This window comes from Oncorhynchus clarkii, unplaced genomic scaffold (genome assembly GCF_045791955.1).
Source record: "Oncorhynchus clarkii lewisi isolate Uvic-CL-2024 unplaced genomic scaffold, UVic_Ocla_1.0 unplaced_contig_6576_pilon_pilon, whole genome shotgun sequence".
NCBI classification, from domain to species: domain Eukaryota; kingdom Metazoa; phylum Chordata; class Actinopteri; order Salmoniformes; family Salmonidae; genus Oncorhynchus; species Oncorhynchus clarkii.
The window spans coordinates 110,001-126,136 of NW_027258031.1; the positions used below are offsets into that span (position 1 = coordinate 110,001).

A 16,136-nucleotide genomic window follows, 5' to 3' on the forward strand; every position below is an offset into this window, starting at 1 on the left:
TGGGAGCTGATTGAGTAAGGGGTCTGGCAGAGTGCCACGAGCTCAGTCTCGCGCGCTCCCGTGAGAGTTAGCTCTGTTCCATTGCATTTCTACAGACAAAGGAATTCTCCGGTTGGACCATTATTGAAGATTTATGATAAAAACATCCTAAACATGGATTCTATACTTCGTTTGACATGTTTCTACAAACTGTATTATGACTTCTCGTCTGAACTTTTGCCTGGACTTGCCTGCGCATCGTGAGTTTGGATTGTGTACTAAACGTGCAAAAAAAGGAGGTATTTGGACATAAATGGACTTTAGCTAACAAATCAAACATTTATTATAGAACTGGGATTCCTGGGAGTACATTCTGATGAAGATCATCAAATGTAAGGGAACATTTATAATACTATTCTGACTTCTGCTGACTCCACAACATGGCGGATATCTGTATGGTTGTTTTGGTCTCTAAGCGCTGTACTCAGATTATTGCATGGTGTGCTTGTTCCGTAAAGATTTTTAAAAAATCTGACACCGCGGTTGCATTAAGCATAGGTTTGTCTAAAGTTCCATGTATAATAGTTGTATATTTTATCAATGTTTATTATGAGTATTTCTCTAAATTGATGTGGCTCATTACTGAACATATAGCGCCAATGTAAACTGAGATTTCTGGATATAAATATGAACTTTATCGAACAAAACATACATGTAATGTGTAACATGAAGTCCTATGAGTGTCATCTGATGAAGATCATCAAAGGTTAGTGATTAATTTGATCTCTTTCTGCTTTTTGTGACTCCTCTGCTTGGTTAGGAAATGGCTGTGTTTTTCTGTGACTAGGTACTGACCTAACATAATCGTTTGGTGTGCTTTCGTCGTAAAGCCTTTTTGAAATCGGACACTGTGGTGGGATTAACAAGTTGATCTTTAAAATGGTGTAAAATTTTTTTATTTTTTTTTATTTTACCTTTATTTAAGGCCAGGCAAGTCAGTTAAGAACAAATTCTTATTTTCAATGACGGCCTGGGAACAGTGGGTTAACTGCCTGTTCAGGGGCAGAACGACAGATTTGTACCTTGTCAGCTCGGGGGTTTGAACTCGCAACCTTCCAGTTACTAGTCCAACGCTCTAACCACTAGGCTACCCTGCCGCCCCATGTATGTCTGAGGAATTTGAATTATGAGATTTCTGTTTTTGGTGCCCTGCAGAACTGGGATTCCTGGGAGTACATTCTGATGAAGATCATCAAATGTAAGGGAACATTTATAATACTATTCTGACTTCTGCTGACTCCACAACATGGCGGATATCTGTATGGTTGTTTTGGTCTCTAAGCGCTGTACTCAGATTATTGCATGGTGTGCTTGTTCCGTAAAGATTTTTAAAAAATCTGACACCGCGGTTGCATTAGGTTGCATAGGTTTGTCTAAAGTTCCATGTATAATAGTTGTATATTTTATCAATGTTTATTATGAGTATTTCTCTAAATTGATGTGGCTCATTACTGAACATATAGCGCCAATGTAAACTGAGATTTCTGGATATAAATATGAACTTTATCGAACAAAACATACATGTAATGTGTAACATGAAGTCCTATGAGTGTCATCTGATGAAGATCATCAAAGGTTAGTGATTAATTTGATCTCTTTCTGCTTTTTGTGACTCCTCTGCTTGGTTAGGAAATGGCTGTGTTTTTCTGTGACTAGGTACTGACCTAACATAATCGTTTGGTGTGCTTTCGTCGTAAAGCCTTTTTGAAATCGGACACTGTGGTGGGATTAACAAGTTGATCTTTAAAATGGTGTAAAATTTTTATTTTATTTTTTATTTTACCTTTATTTAAGGCCAGGCAAGTCAGTTAAGAACAAATTCTTATTTTCAATGACGGCCTGGGAACAGTGGGTTAACTGCCTGTTCAGGGGCAGAACGACAGATTAAGGATAAAACACACACACAAACTTATGAGTCCCAACTCTCATTGTTTTCCTACAGGTCAAACTCTGCTGACAGTCCAACAAGAGATTAAGGCTAAACTGAAACACAAGTATCAACACATATCTGAAGGAATTGGACACCATGGAAACCAAAGTCTGTTCAAGGACATCTACACAGAGCTCTACATCACAGAGGGTGGAAGTGGAGGGCTCAATAATGAACATGAGGTTAGACAGATAGAGATGGCATCCAAGAAACTAACCACACAAGAGACACCAATCAAATGCAACGACATCTTCAAACCTTTACCTGGACAAGACAAACCAATCAGAACTGTGCTGACAAAAGGAATTGCTGGTGTTGGAAAAACAGTCTCTGTGCAGAAGGTCATCCTTGACTGGGCAGAAGGAAAAGCAAATCAGGACATTCATTTCATGTTTCCTCTTCCTTTCCGTGATCTGAACCTGAAAAAGGACCAATACAGTCTGATGCAACTTCTTTCCCACTACTTCTCAGAGCTGAAAGAGATTGATAGCATTGAAGATGGTGAAACCAACACTGTTTTCATTTTTGATGGTCTGGATGAGTGTCGACTTCCTCTAGGCTTCAAAAACAATGAGAAGTGCTATGATGTCACGAAACCAACCTCAGTGGACGTTCTGCTGACAAACCTCATCAAGGGAAATCTGCTTCCCTCTGCTGTCCTCTGGATAACCTCACGACCTGCAGCAGCCAATCAGATCCCTCCTGAGTGTGTTGACCAGATGACAGAGGTACGAGGGTTCAATGATCCACAGAAGGAGGAGTATTTCAGGAAGAAAATCACAGATCAGAATCTGGCCAATGAAATCATCAAACACATGAAGACATCAAGGAGCCTCCACATCATGTGCCACATGCCAGTCTTCTGTTGGATATCAGCCACTGTCCTTGAGGTGATACTGAAAGAGGCAGAGAAGGATGAAGTCCCCAAAAATCTGACCCAGATGTACTCACACTTCATTCTCATCCAAATCATTGCGAAGAACAAGAAGTACAACAAAGCCACAGAGACAAACCCAAAGGAACTGTCTCAGTCAGACAAAGAGATGATCCTGAAACTGGCAAAGCTGGCTTTCCAACAGCTGCAGAAGGGCAACCTGATCTTCTATGAGGAGGACCTGAGAGAGTGTGGCCTTGATGTCACAGAGGCATCAGAGTACTCAGCATTGTGTACAGAGATCTTTAAAGAGGAATCTGGGCTGTACCAAGAGAAGGTCTACAGCTTTGTGCATCTGAGCATTCAGGAGTTTCTAGCAGCAGTGCATGCTTTAGAATCATGTCTGGACAAGAAGGAAAATGTTTTCTCCCCCAAAGCAGTCCTTACTGATGATGAAGAAGAGGAGGAGGAGTCAATCCAGTTGTCTGACTTACACAGGACAGCAGTGGACCAGGACCTGAAGAGTGAGAATGGACACCTGGACCTGTTCCTACGCTTCCTTCTGGGTCTCTCACTGGAGTCCAATCAGAATCTGTTACAAGGCCTTCTGACACAGACAGGAAGTACAACACAGACCAATGAGAGCACAGTTGAGTACCTTTCAGACAAGATCAAGGAGGAATCCTCACCAGAAAGGATCATCAACTTGTTCCACTGTTTGAATGAACTTGGTGCCAACTCTCTAGTTGAAGACATGCAGAAATCCCTGTATTCAGGAACTCTTTCAGAAACAAGACTAAAACCTCATCAATGTTCAGCCCTGGCCTACCTGTTACTGATGTCAGAGGAGGTGCTGGAGGAGTTTGACCTGAAGACATACAACACATCAGAGGAAGGTTATCAGAGGTTGCTGCCGGTAGTGAGAACCTGCAAGAGAGCACTGTAAGTTCTGTTATTGAGTTGATGTATACAGTATCATTATAATTAAGGATTTGTATATCTAACAGATTATCTCCTCTCTCCAGACTGGTTGACTGTTACCTCACATATAAATCCTGTGAGACTCTGACCTCAGCTCTGCAGACACCAAACTCCCCCCTGAGAGAACTGGACCTCAGCTACAATGACCTGGGAGACAGAGGAGTGGAGCTGCTCTGTGTTGGACTAACCAGTCCACTCTGCAACATACAGACACTAGTGTGAGTTACATATCTTCAGTATCCACTGTCTTTATAGTGTTTATATATTTGTAGTAATTATATTTGTAACATTATTTGAACATCTTGTTAAATATGCAGAAACATTCATCAAATGTGATAAATATATGAAACTAAGGTTAAATATCTTGATTGAGTTCGTATGTTTTTAACAATCTCTAATCATGTCCTTCTGTTATTGTCTTAATGCATCTCATTATTCTTAAATCTTTGTAGATTTAACAGTGTATCGACATATCTCCTCTCTCCAGACTGGCTGGCTGTAAACTCACATATAAATCCTGTGAGACTCTGACCGCAGCTCTGCAGACACCAAACTCCCCCCTGAGATAACTGGACCTCAGCTACAATGACCTGGGAGACAGAGGAGTGGAGCTGCTCTGTGTTGGACTAACCAGTCCACTCTGCAACATACAGACACTAGTGTGAGTTAAATATCTTCAGTATGAGTTATTATGTGGATGTTTTAAACATGTGTTAATCATGTGCTCTTCTGCCCTCTAGTCTAGGTCAGTGTGGTCTGACAGAGGGTTGCTGTTCAGATCTGGCCTCAGTCCTGAGTTCACCCAACTCACAACTGAAACAACTGGAGCTGAGAGACAATGACCTGCAGGACTCAGGAGTTACACTGCTGTCTGCTGGACTGGAGGATCCAGACTGTAAACTACACGCACTGGGGTAAGTACAGCTGTTTCAGTCAGGTCGGTACTGAGCTGAGTTAAACAAATAATCTAATATTTCATCACAATGTTTGTGTCATGGACAAATATATGGGTGTCCTACAAGATGATTGACACCAGTACATCAACCTAGACCGCTGTTGTGTCTCTCTGTAGGCTGTCTGGCTGTCTGGTCACAGAGGAGGGCTGTGCTGCTCTGTCTTCAGCTCTGAGGTCAAACCTCTCCCACCTGAAAGAGCTGGACCTGAGCTACAATCACCCAGGAGTCTCTGCAGGGGGACTGCTTTCAGCTGCTCTGGTGGATCACACATATAAACTGAAGCTGAAGTAAGTCAGAATAGATTTCCTAATAGTGTGAGCAGCGGTTGTGTCATATGTAGTGTAGTAGGGTCAGTAACATGAGGACATGATGGTAGAATTAAGGGGAAGTTTACTCAGCAGGCTGAGCACAGCATACATCATCACCACATGAATACTCTTCTTCTGCATCTCTGATATCCTGTTGGAATTGTACTCCATTCTGTATGCAGTAGGCAGGATATAATACATGTATGTCTCTAGTAATGAACTGTACTCCGTTCTGTATGCAGTAGGTAGGATATAATACCTGTATGTCTCTAGTAATAAATTGTACTCTGTTCTGTATGCAGTATGTAGGATATAATACCTGTATGTCTCTAGTATTGATTTGTACTCTGTTCTGTATGCAGTAGGTAGGATAGAATACATGTATGTCTCTAGTAATGAACTGTACTCCGTTCTGTATGCAGTAGGTAGGATAGTAATGAACTGGGATAGTGCACCAGAACACAACAATATGGTTTAAATGTTGACTGCTTTATTAGGTCTTTGTCAGTCAATAACCTGTTTCTCCTACAGTGTGGATCATGGTGGAGAGTGCAGGCTGAAATCAGGGCCGAGGAAATGTAAGTCTCTTCAATCCTAATTAACTGTATATTCAGAACTATAGTAACATAGTAACTAATCAATACTTGTTCTGTACCTACAAAACAACATTTTATGTGAAGATGTGGTTTGATTAAACTCTCCTTTTGTCTACAGATGCCTGTCATCTCACCCTGGACCCAAATACAGCAAACCCATACCTGATACTGTCTGAGGGGAACAGGAAGGTGACTCGGGTGGTGGAGAAGCAGCATTATGAAGACCATCCAGAAAGATTTGACTGTCGTCCCCAAGTTCAATACCCTTCAATACCCATTAATTATAATTTCCAAGTTCTCTGCAGAGAAGGCTTATCTGGAGGTCGTTATTACTGGGAGGTGGAGAGGGATGGTACCGGGGCTGACATTGGTGTGGTGTACGAAAAAATGAAGAGGAAGGGATGGGAGGATGACCGTAGGATTGGACGCAATAGGAAGTCCTGGTGTTTATACTGCTCTCATAGTGGTTATGAATTTAACCATGCTGGAGTCAACAGATCCATCTCTGGTCCTGTTTCTAACAGAGTTGGAGTGTATCTGGACTGGCCAGCTGGTACTTTGTCCTTCTATAGTGTGTCCTCCTCTGGTACACTGACACACCTTCACACAGAACTCACCACGTTCACTGAACCCCTCTATCCTGGGTTTTGGGTTTACTCCTCCTCCTCAGTGACCCTGTGTCAGATAGTTGACCAACACATTCAGAGGTGAGTCATAGCAATGTTTTATCATTTGTTTCCTCTGGAATCATTCCTACAATTATATTAGTAGTAGTGGTGTGTTTTAAGGTGTTCTGTTGGACCTACAGACAGTTAGATTAGTAGTAGTGGTGTGTTTTAATGTGTTCTGTTGGACCTACAGACAGTTATATTAGTAGTAGTGGTGTGTTGGGTTCTGTTGGACCTACAGACAGTTAGATTAGTAGTAGTGGTGTGTTTTAATGTGTTCTGTTGGACCTACAGACAGTTAGATTAGTAGTAGTGGTGTGTTTTAATGTGTTCTGTTGGACCTCATGATACCTGGTGACTTAACATCTCTAGGGGGGAATGTAACTCATGATACCTGGTGACTTCACATCTCTAGGGATTGTAACTCATGATACCTGGTGACTTCACATCTCTAGGGGGGTATGTAACTCATGATACCTGGTGACTTCACATCTCTAGGGGGGAATGTAACTCATGATACCTGGTGACTTCATCTCTAGGGGGGAATGTAACCCATGATACCTGGTGACTTCATCTCTAGGGGGGTATGTAACCCATGATACCTGGTGACTTCACATCTCTAGGATTGAATGTATCTCATGATACCTGGTGACTTCATCTCTAGGGGGGATTGTATCTCATGATACCTGGTGACTTCATCTCTAGGGGCTTTCCTCAAGATAAGCAATGAGTGGCACAGCTGTCTAAGGCACTGCATGTCAGTGCTAGATGTGTCACTACAGACCCGGGTTTGATCCCAGGCTTTATCACAACCGGAGATGATTGGGAGTCCCATAGGACGGCGCACAATTGGTCCAGAATCGTCCTGGTTAGGGTTTGGCCGGCGTAGGCCGTCATTGTAAATAACAATTTGTTCTGAACTGACTTGCCTAGTTAAATGTCACCATCATTATTGACTTTATGGAAGTTGACTTAGTGGGCAATGTCACATTTAGGCAATGCAGCCTTCATATGGAGCTGTTCTGTCACCCTTTATACACTATTTGTATTGCTTATGAAGACTATGTATGTTATATAAAGCCTTAATAAGTAGTTTAGTTTAGTTTAATCACAGTCTATTCTTCTGCTTTACCAACACCAGAGACCATGGTGGAGAGTGTTGGATCAAGCCTGGACCTGAGAACACCAGAGACCATGGTGGAGAGTGTTGGATCAAGCCTGGACCTGAGAACACCAGAGACCATGGTGGAGAGTGTTGGATCAAGCCTGGACCTGAGGACACCAGAGACCATGGTGGAGAGAGTTGGATCAAGCCTGGACCTGAGGACACCAGAGACCATGGTGGAGAGTGTTGGATCAAGCCTGGACCTGAGAACACCAGAGACCATGGTGGAGAGTGTTGGATCAAGCCTGAACCTGAAGACACCAGAGACCATGGTGGAGAGAGTTGTATCAAGCCTGGACCTGAGAACACCAGAGACCATGGTGGAGAGTGTTGTATCAAGCCTGGACCTGAGAACACCAGAGACCATGGTGGAGAGAGTTGGATCAAGCCTGAACCTGAAGACACCAGAGACCATGGTGGAGAGAGTTGTATCAAGCCTGGACCTGAGGACACCAGAGACCATGGTGGAGAGTGCTGGATCAAGCCTGGACCTGAGGACACCAGAGACCATGGTGGAGAGTGTTGTATCAAGTCTGGACCTGAGAACACCAGAGACCATGGTGGAGAGAGTTGGATCAAGTCTGGACCTGAGGACATCAGAGACCATGGTGGAGAGAGTTGGATCAAGCCTGGACCTGAGGACACCAGAGACCATGGTGGAGAGTGCTGGATCAAGCCTGGACCTGAGGACACCAGAGACCATGGTGGAGAGTGCTGGATCAAGCCTGGACCTGAGGACACCAGAGACCATGGTGGAGAGTGTTGTATCAAGTCTGGACCTGAGAACACCAGAGACCATGGTGGAGAGAGTTGGATCAAGTCTGGACCTGAGGACATCAGAGACCATGGTGGAGAGAGTTGGATCAAGCCTGGACCTGAGGACACCAGAGACCATGGTGGAGAGTGCTGGATCAAGCCTGGACCTGAGGACACCAGAGACCATGGTGGAGAGTGTTGGATCAAGTTTGGACCTGAGAAATGTGAGTGTTAACTGATAATTGTTTATGACTCAAAATATTTTTAAAGCGTTCATTACAGTTGATTCCCAGGCAAGGAACACAATCATGATCTATTTGGTCAAAAAAAACTTCAAGGTAGAGTCAGCGATATGACGTAGATGCACAAAGTAAATCACATAGTGGGTCAATTTTCTACAACAACTAAGAGCATTGGAGAGCACGATGCTAAACTTCTCTGCTGTTTTGGTCCCGTGGCTACCACACCGTAAGAGAGTGAAGAGAACCCACGCACATGGGCAGATACTGTGTGTGACTGTGTGAGAGAGAAGTCAGGCATCTTGCTCATCACAATATCTGTGGTGCTGCTCGTACATCATCATTTAGCTGACTCTACCTTTAAGCTCTCATCCTAGAATCTACCAGAAATCAGACCCCCAACATCTACAAAACATGGACCAGAACGATGTTGTTTCCTGCTTCTACAAATATTAATTAATATAACACTTATGTCAGATTATGGTCTGCTAATGAGTGTACATTCTGTGACTGTTGCTCACTTATATTCATTTTTATTACAAGTCTAATTATAAATTCATTATTCCATGATATTGTCCATTTTAAATAACAACTACTTTTTCCTTCAGGGATTCCTCAGAGCTGTAAGACTTGTGACCATTTTGAGGTAAGTCATAATGTCAATTCTTACTTTTACATACCTGCAGGAGTCAGGCACAGTCTCAAAGCCAGGTGTGTAGTGACCAACCATTCATACTGGGATATAGACAGTCCTGTGTTCTGCTTTAGTAACATAAACACAGTCTCAAAGCCAGGTGTGTACTGACCAACCATTCATACTGGGATATAGACAGTCCTGTGTTCTGCTTTAGTAATATAAACACAGTCTCAAAGCCAGGTGTGTACTGACCAACCATACTGGTACAGTGCCTTGCGAAAGTATTCGCCCCCCTTGAACTTTGCGACCTTTTGCCACATTTCAGGCTTCAAACATAAAGATATAAAACTGTATTTTTTTGTGAAGAATCAACAACAAGTGGGACACAATCATGAAGTGGAACGACATTTATTGGATATTTCAAACTTTTTTAACAAATCAAAAACTGAAAAATTGGGCATGCAAAATTATTCAGCCCCCTTTTTCAACTTTCTATTGAAACTTCCATTGAGTCTAGCACTAGACTCGATCTGTGTCCAGGAAACAGGCCCCATATGTATTATTGACATGCTTGTCCTTGTTCAGGACTCCACACACTGGCTTCAGATTGAACCCTTGACTTCCACTGTCCAGGGAGTGACAATGTTCAGGTAAAATAACTACTTTTAACATTTCATTCCACTTGCTAGTGTATTTCCCCATTACCTTTGGGAATAGTCTTCTAATCCAACCTCTCCATTTGACCATTGACCCTCTCTACCACATCTTGTTGTTGCCATAAGGCACAGGACACCCAAAGGGAGTTATGAGTGCACAGTGTCTGGGCTCCGCTGGCTGTGTGAGAGAGATGTCATACTGAAGTATCACTTCAGGAACTGGGAACCCTACAGTCAACTTCTGAAAGACATGCAGTACACACAAGGTGGTCCATTGCTGGACATCACTATGGAGTTAGGTGAACTGGAGGAAGTTCATCTGCCACACTTTGTCTGTTTAGGTAAAACCATGTAGAAATAGTATTCAGAAAGACATTTCCATGTAACTGAGTTTCACTTCCTGAAATAATGAATTCATTATTCTGGGAGTTTGCGTTTACTGTGATCTGGTACTGCATATTCTTTGTCTTTTAGTTGGATGAATAATACAATATTTGTCTTTCTGTCTCCTTTTTATTGTGTTGTTCAGGGACCAACCCTTCCCTGAGGAATGAGATGAAGATTCTTCATGTAGAGGAACATGGAGTGTCTTTAGAGGAAGTGCATGAGGTCACCAGATTCCATGTTAAGATTCTCCATCCCAAGTTCTCACCTATCTCTGTTATACTGAGATTACTGTCTTGGAACGTAGATGTCCACTGTGATGTGGTCCTCTACATGGCAGTAAAAAGGTCAACAGTCATTTCAAGGCTGTACCTGCTCCTCAGAAACTCCAGTCAGAAAGAGGTGAGGCATGTCGTGGAAATTTCCTTAATTACCAAATGATGAGAGAGCAAATCACACACGAGTCAGAGTTATGCTTAATCTTCACCTTTAATAATAATTAAGCTTTTGCAATAGCATTTTGACTTTCAACAGTTCATTATCTCTAAATGAAAAGTTGAGAGTCCCAACATAATGGCAAATGGGTTCCTTTATAGCAAAGATCCACCCCCTCTCAAGACGACATGACAAAACACAGGTCTTAGGAACTTACACAAAGAAAAAACCTTACTTCAGAGAGAATATCCCCTAGTCAGACAGAGTGGGCTATAAATTATCGTTCAGTTTGGTCTCCTAAACAAAGCTCTTATCTCCTCCTTGGTACAAAATGGTACCAAGACATTACCCCCACCCTATGATATATATCAAATTGTCATTTAGATAGAACCAATTCTAAATACGACCAATCAGAGGACAAACTCACGGAGAGGAGAGTGACCCTATAGGTCAACAAAGAGGGAGCATAGAATGATTCCAGACACTGTCACCCTCCTTTCCCCGATGAGAAAATTAGGGAGTCACTGGCACACAGAAAATATATGTTTACACATGATGACCCCTTGACCTCTCCCCTCTATGCGGCCCATGCAACTTAGTCCTGACATAGAACAGATAACTGCCAATGGCCACCACTATAGTACAACAAAATACATTCTTATGAGAAATAACTCATAAGCATATCATGGAAATAAAACATCTTATCTATGTTACCCAACTAATTCTGATCATTCCCTAACAGGCACTATCACTGAAGAGACAACAGTATGTTGAAACTTATTAAAGGAAAGCTGATAGTTTGTTGAAAATCTCTAGATTACAACGACAACATGCAGCTCTGTGAGAAATCTGTTTCTGTCTTGTTCATTTGAAGAGCCAGTAGCCGGCACTCTTCCCTCTGGTCGAGGGACAACCCAATGCCCCTGGGCAGTGAAGGGGACATTGCCCTGCGTAGGGCGCTGTCTTTCAGATGGGACGTTAAACAGGTGGCCTCTCCATGGTCACTAAAGATCCCATGGCACTTATCGTAAGAGTGGGGATGTTAACCCCGGTGTCCTGACTCTCCATGGTCACTGAAGATCCCATGGCACTTATCGTAAGAGTGGGGATGTTAACCCCGGTGTCTTGGCTAAATTCCCAATCTGGCTCTCATACCATCATGGCTACCTAATCATCCCCAGCTTCCAATTGGCTCATTTTCCCCCTCTCCTCTCCCCTGTAACTCTTCTCCAGGTCGTTGCTGTAAAAGAGAATCTCTTCTCAGTCAACTTACCTGGTACACCTTTAAAATAATATCCTGGTAAAATAGAGATCGTAAAGCAAAAAGCATACACATTTTTTGTTGTTGACAAAAAGGGATTGCTCAGTGAGCTGCATGTTGTGTGAATTACGAGACTACATTGTTCTGACTGACTACTACATTGCTCATTTTGTAGGCTGTTCAGGAACGGGAGAAAAATCAGGTGTCCAAAGGATTTTCAGAATTCGTCCTGTCAAGTCCAAACGGGTCCTTAAAGCTGAACAGTTGGTTTGCGTTCAAGAATCCCCGCTCCACTTCCATCAATCCAGAGGTGTAGTTTTATCAGGCTGAGGACATGAATCTGTCATATTGTATATGAATAACTGTAATGTCATTCTATTTCACTATTTCTCTCTCTCTCTGTCTGTTGTCTCAATCGTTGCACCATATGGCCTCCTACAGAAGATTCAGCTGTTACCTGCAGACACCACACCAAGCTGTTGTCAGATGATAATGGGAAACACAGGGGTGGACATTGAGATGGAGTTAATCGGGGATGATGAGAGGACAGTATGGAAATCAGTGTTATCAAAAGGTAAGAAATACTATACATGAACAGTATGTCAATCATCAATGTCCTTTTCTAACAGATGCTATTAAAGTGTTTTTGTCATGTATTGTCATGTTGTGTCCTGTTCCTGTTCTTTCTCTTCACCCTGTCTCCCTCTGCTGGTCGTATTAGGTTACCTTTTCTTCCCCTCTTTCCCCCAGCTGTTCCTTGTCTTCTCTAACTACCTCGTTCACCCCTTTTCCCACCTGTTCCCTTTTTCCCTCTGATTAGGTCTCTATATCTCTCTCTGTTTCTGCTCCTGTCTTTGTCGGATTCTCGTTTGTGTTACTCATGCCTGAACCAGACTATCGTCGTGTTTGCTGCAACCTTGTCCTGTCCTGTCGGAATCTGCCTGTTCATCTAACCTTGTCCTGTCCTGTCGGAATCTGCCTGTCCATCTGAGCCTACGTATGTTTCGTCATTAAAGAAACTCTGTTTTGTTAATTCGCTTTTGGGTCCTCATTCACGCACCTGACAGAAGAATCCGACCAAGAATGGACCCAGCGACTTCGGATCCTCTCCACTCAGCCGTCGAGATCCAGGGAGCGATGCTAGGCAGACACGAGCAGGAATTGTCTGCTGCTCGACATGCCGTTGAGACCCTGGCCACCCAAGTCTCCAACCTCACAGAACAGGTTCACCATCTCCGCCTCGATCCACCGGCCACTTCCAGGGCTTTCGAATCTCCGGAGCCCAGAATCAATAACCCGCCGTGTTACTCTGGGGAGCCCACTGAATGCCGCTCGTTCCTCACCCAGTGTGATATTGTGTTTTCTCTCCAGCCCAACACTTACTCCAGGAGCACTGCTCGTATCGCCTACGTCATATCTCTCCTTACTGGACGGGCTCGTGAGTGGGGCACGGCAATCTGGGAGGCAAGGGCTGAGTGTACTAACCAGTATCAGGACTTTAAGGAGGAGATGATACGGGTTTTTGATCGATCTGTTTTTGGGGAGGAGGCTTCCAGGGTCCTGTCTTCCCTATGTCAAGGTAATCGATCCATAACAGACTACTCTATTGAGTTTCGCACTCTTGCTGCCTCCAGTGGCTGGAACGAGCCGGCTTTGCTCGCTCGTTTTCTGGAGGGTCTCCGCGCAGAGGTAAAGGATGAGATTCTCTCCCGGGAGGTTCCTTCCAGCGTGGATTCCTTGATTGAACTCGCTATTCGCATTGAGCGACGGGTTGATCTTCGTCACCGAGCTCGTGGAAAGGAGCTCGCGTTCTCCGTTGCCCCCCTCTCCGCATCACTACCATCTTCCTCTGCCGGCTCGGGTGCTGAGCCTATGCAGCTGGGAGGTATCCGCATCTCGACTAAAGAGAGGGAACGGAGAATCACCAACCGCCTCTGTCTCTATTGCGGTTCCGCTGGTCATTTTGTCACTTCATGTCCAGTAAAAGCCAGAGCTCATCAGTAAGCGGAGGGCTACTGGTGAGCGCTACTACTCCTGTCTCTCCTTCAAGATCCTGCACTACCTTGTCGGTCCATCTACGCTGGACCGGTTCGTCAGCTTCCTGCAGTGCCTTAATAGACTCTGGGGCGGAGGGCTGTTTTATGGACGAGACCTGGGCTCGGGAACATGACATTCCTCTCAGACAGTTAAGGGAGCCCACGGCCTTGTTCGCCTTGGATGGTAGTCCTCTCCCCAGGATTCAGCGTGAGACGCTACCTTTAACCCTCACTGTCTCTGGTAATCATAGCGAAACCATTTCTTTTTTAATTTTTCGTTCACCTTTTACACCTGTTGTTTTGGGCCATCCCTGGCTAGTTTGTCATAATCCTTCTATTAATTGGTCTAGTAATTCTATCCTCTCCTGGAACGTCTCTTGTCATGTGAAATGTTTAATGTCTGCTATCCCTCCTGTTTCCTCTGTCTCTTCTTCACAGGAGGAGCCTGGTGATTTGACAGGGGTGCCGGAGGAATATCACGATCTGCGCACGGTGTTCAGTCGGTCCAGGGCCACCTCTCTTCCTCCACACCGGTCGTATGATTGTAGTATTGATCTCCTTCCGGGAACCACTCCCCCCCGGGGTAGACTATACTCTCTGTCGGCTCCCGAACGTAAGGCTCTCGAAGATTATTTGTCTGTAGCTCTTGCCGCCGGTACCATAGTCCCCTCCTCCTCTCCCGCCGGAGCGGGGGTTTTTTTTGTTAAGAAGAAGGACGGGTCCCTGCGCCCCTGCATAGATTATCGAGGGCTGAATGACATAACAGTGAAGAATCGTTATCCGCTTCCTCTTATGTCTTCAGCCTTCGAGATCCTGCAGGGAGCCAGGTTTTTCACTAAGTTGGACCTTCGTAACGCTTACCATCTCGTGCGCATCAGGGAGGGGGACGAGTGGAAGACGGCGTTTAACACTCCGTTAGGGCACTTTGAATACCGGGTTCTTCCTTTCGGCCTCGCTAACGCTCCAGCTGTCTTTCAGGCATTAGTCAATGATGTCCTGAGAGACATGCTGAACATCTTTGTTTTCGTTTACCTTGACGATATCCTGATTTTTTCACCGTCACTCCAGATTCATGTTCAGCACGTTTGACGTGTCCTCCAGCGCCTTTTAGAGAATTGTCTTTTTGTGAAGGCTGAGAAGTGCACTTTTCATGCCTCCTCCGTCACATTTCTCGGTTCTGTTATTTCCGCTGAAGGCATTAAGATGGATCCCGCTAAGGTCCAAGCTGTCATTGATTGGCCCGTCCCTAAGTCACGCGTCGAGCTGCAGCGCTTTCTCGGCTTCGCGAACTTCTATCGTCGTTTCATCCGTAATTTCGGTCAGGTGGCAGCTCCTCTCACAGCCCTTACTTCAGTCAAGACGTGCTTTAAGTGGTCCGTTTCCGCCCAGGGAGCTTTTGATCTCCTCAAGAATCGTTTTACATCCGCACCTATCCTTGTTACACCTGACGTCTCTAGACAGTTCGTTGTCGAGGTTGACGCGTCAGAGGTGGGCGTGGGAGCCATTCTTTCTCAGCGCTCCCTCTCTGACGACAAGGTCCACCCTTGCGCGTATTTTTCTCATCGCCTGTCGCCGTCGGAACGTAACTATGATGTGGGAAACCGCGAACTGCTCGCCATCCGCTTAGCCCTAGGCGAATGGCGACAGTGGTTGGAGGGGGCGACCGTTCCTTTTGTCGTTTGGACCGACCATAGGAACCTTGAGTACATCCGTTCTGCCAAACGACTTAATGCGCGTCAGGCGCGCTGGGCGCTGTTTTTCGCTCGTTTCGAGTTCGTGATTTCTTATCGTCCGGGCTCTAAGAACACCAAGCCTGATGCTTTATCTCGTCTCTTCAGTTCTTCAGTAGCCTCCACTGACCCCGAGGGGATTCTCCCTGAGGGGCGTGTTGTCGGGTTGACTGTCTGGGGAATTGAGAGGCAGGTAAAGCAAGCACTCACTCACACTCCGTCGCCGCGCGCTTGTCCTAGGAACCTTCTTTTCGTTCCCGTTCCTACTCGTCTGGCCGTTCTTCAGTGGGCTCACTCTGCCAAGTTAGCCGGCCACCCTGGCGTTCGGGGTACGCTTGCTTCCATTCGCCAGCGTTTTTGGTGGCCCACCCGGGAGCATGACACGCGTCGTTTCGTGGCTGCTTGTTCGGTCTGCGCGCAGACTAAGTCCGGTAACTCCCCTCCTGCCGGCCGTCTCAGGCCGCTTCCCATTCCCTCTCGACCGT

General features: G+C 44.9%; 2 protein-coding genes across 2 annotated transcripts; both read left to right on the forward strand.

Annotated features, from left to right (window-relative positions):
* Positions 1-2,072: 2,072 nt before the first annotated feature.
* On the forward strand, positions 2,073-4,724 carry LOC139394589 (protein NLRC3-like). Its single transcript, XM_071142693.1, has 3 exons — positions 2,073-3,785; positions 4,312-4,485; positions 4,565-4,724. Exons 1-2 carry the CDS (start codon positions 2,167-2,169, stop codon positions 4,391-4,393), a joined length of 1,701 nt encoding a protein of 566 aa, XP_070998794.1. The 5' UTR covers positions 2,073-2,166; the 3' UTR covers positions 4,394-4,485; positions 4,565-4,724.
* On the forward strand, positions 4,410-6,395 carry LOC139394595 (tripartite motif-containing protein 16-like). The gene is made up of 5 exons (XM_071142697.1): positions 4,410-4,444; positions 4,565-4,738; positions 4,897-5,067; positions 5,620-5,666; positions 5,803-6,395. Exons 1-5 carry the CDS (start codon positions 4,410-4,412, stop codon positions 6,393-6,395), a joined length of 1,020 nt encoding a protein of 339 aa, XP_070998798.1.
* The last annotated feature ends 9,741 nt before the right edge of the window (positions 6,396-16,136 follow it).

Bases quoted from the DNA above. Each gene is read 5' to 3' on its own strand.
- LOC139394595 (XM_071142697.1), top strand. From the start codon at position 4,410: ATGACCTGGGAGACAGAGGAGTGGAGCTGCTCTGT. The intron at 5,068-5,619 runs GTAAGTCAGAAT...TTTCTCCTACAG, and splicing joins ACATATAAACTGAAGCTGAA to TGTGGATCATGGTGGAGAGT. The intron at 5,667-5,802 runs GTAAGTCTCTTC...TTTTGTCTACAG, and splicing joins GAAATCAGGGCCGAGGAAAT to ATGCCTGTCATCTCACCCTG.
- LOC139394589 (XM_071142693.1), top strand. From the start codon at position 2,167: ATGGCATCCAAGAAACTAACCACACAAGAGACACCAATCAAATGCAAC. The intron at 3,786-4,311 runs GTAAGTTCTGTT...TCCTCTCTCCAG, and splicing joins AGAACCTGCAAGAGAGCACT to ACTGGCTGGCTGTAAACTCA.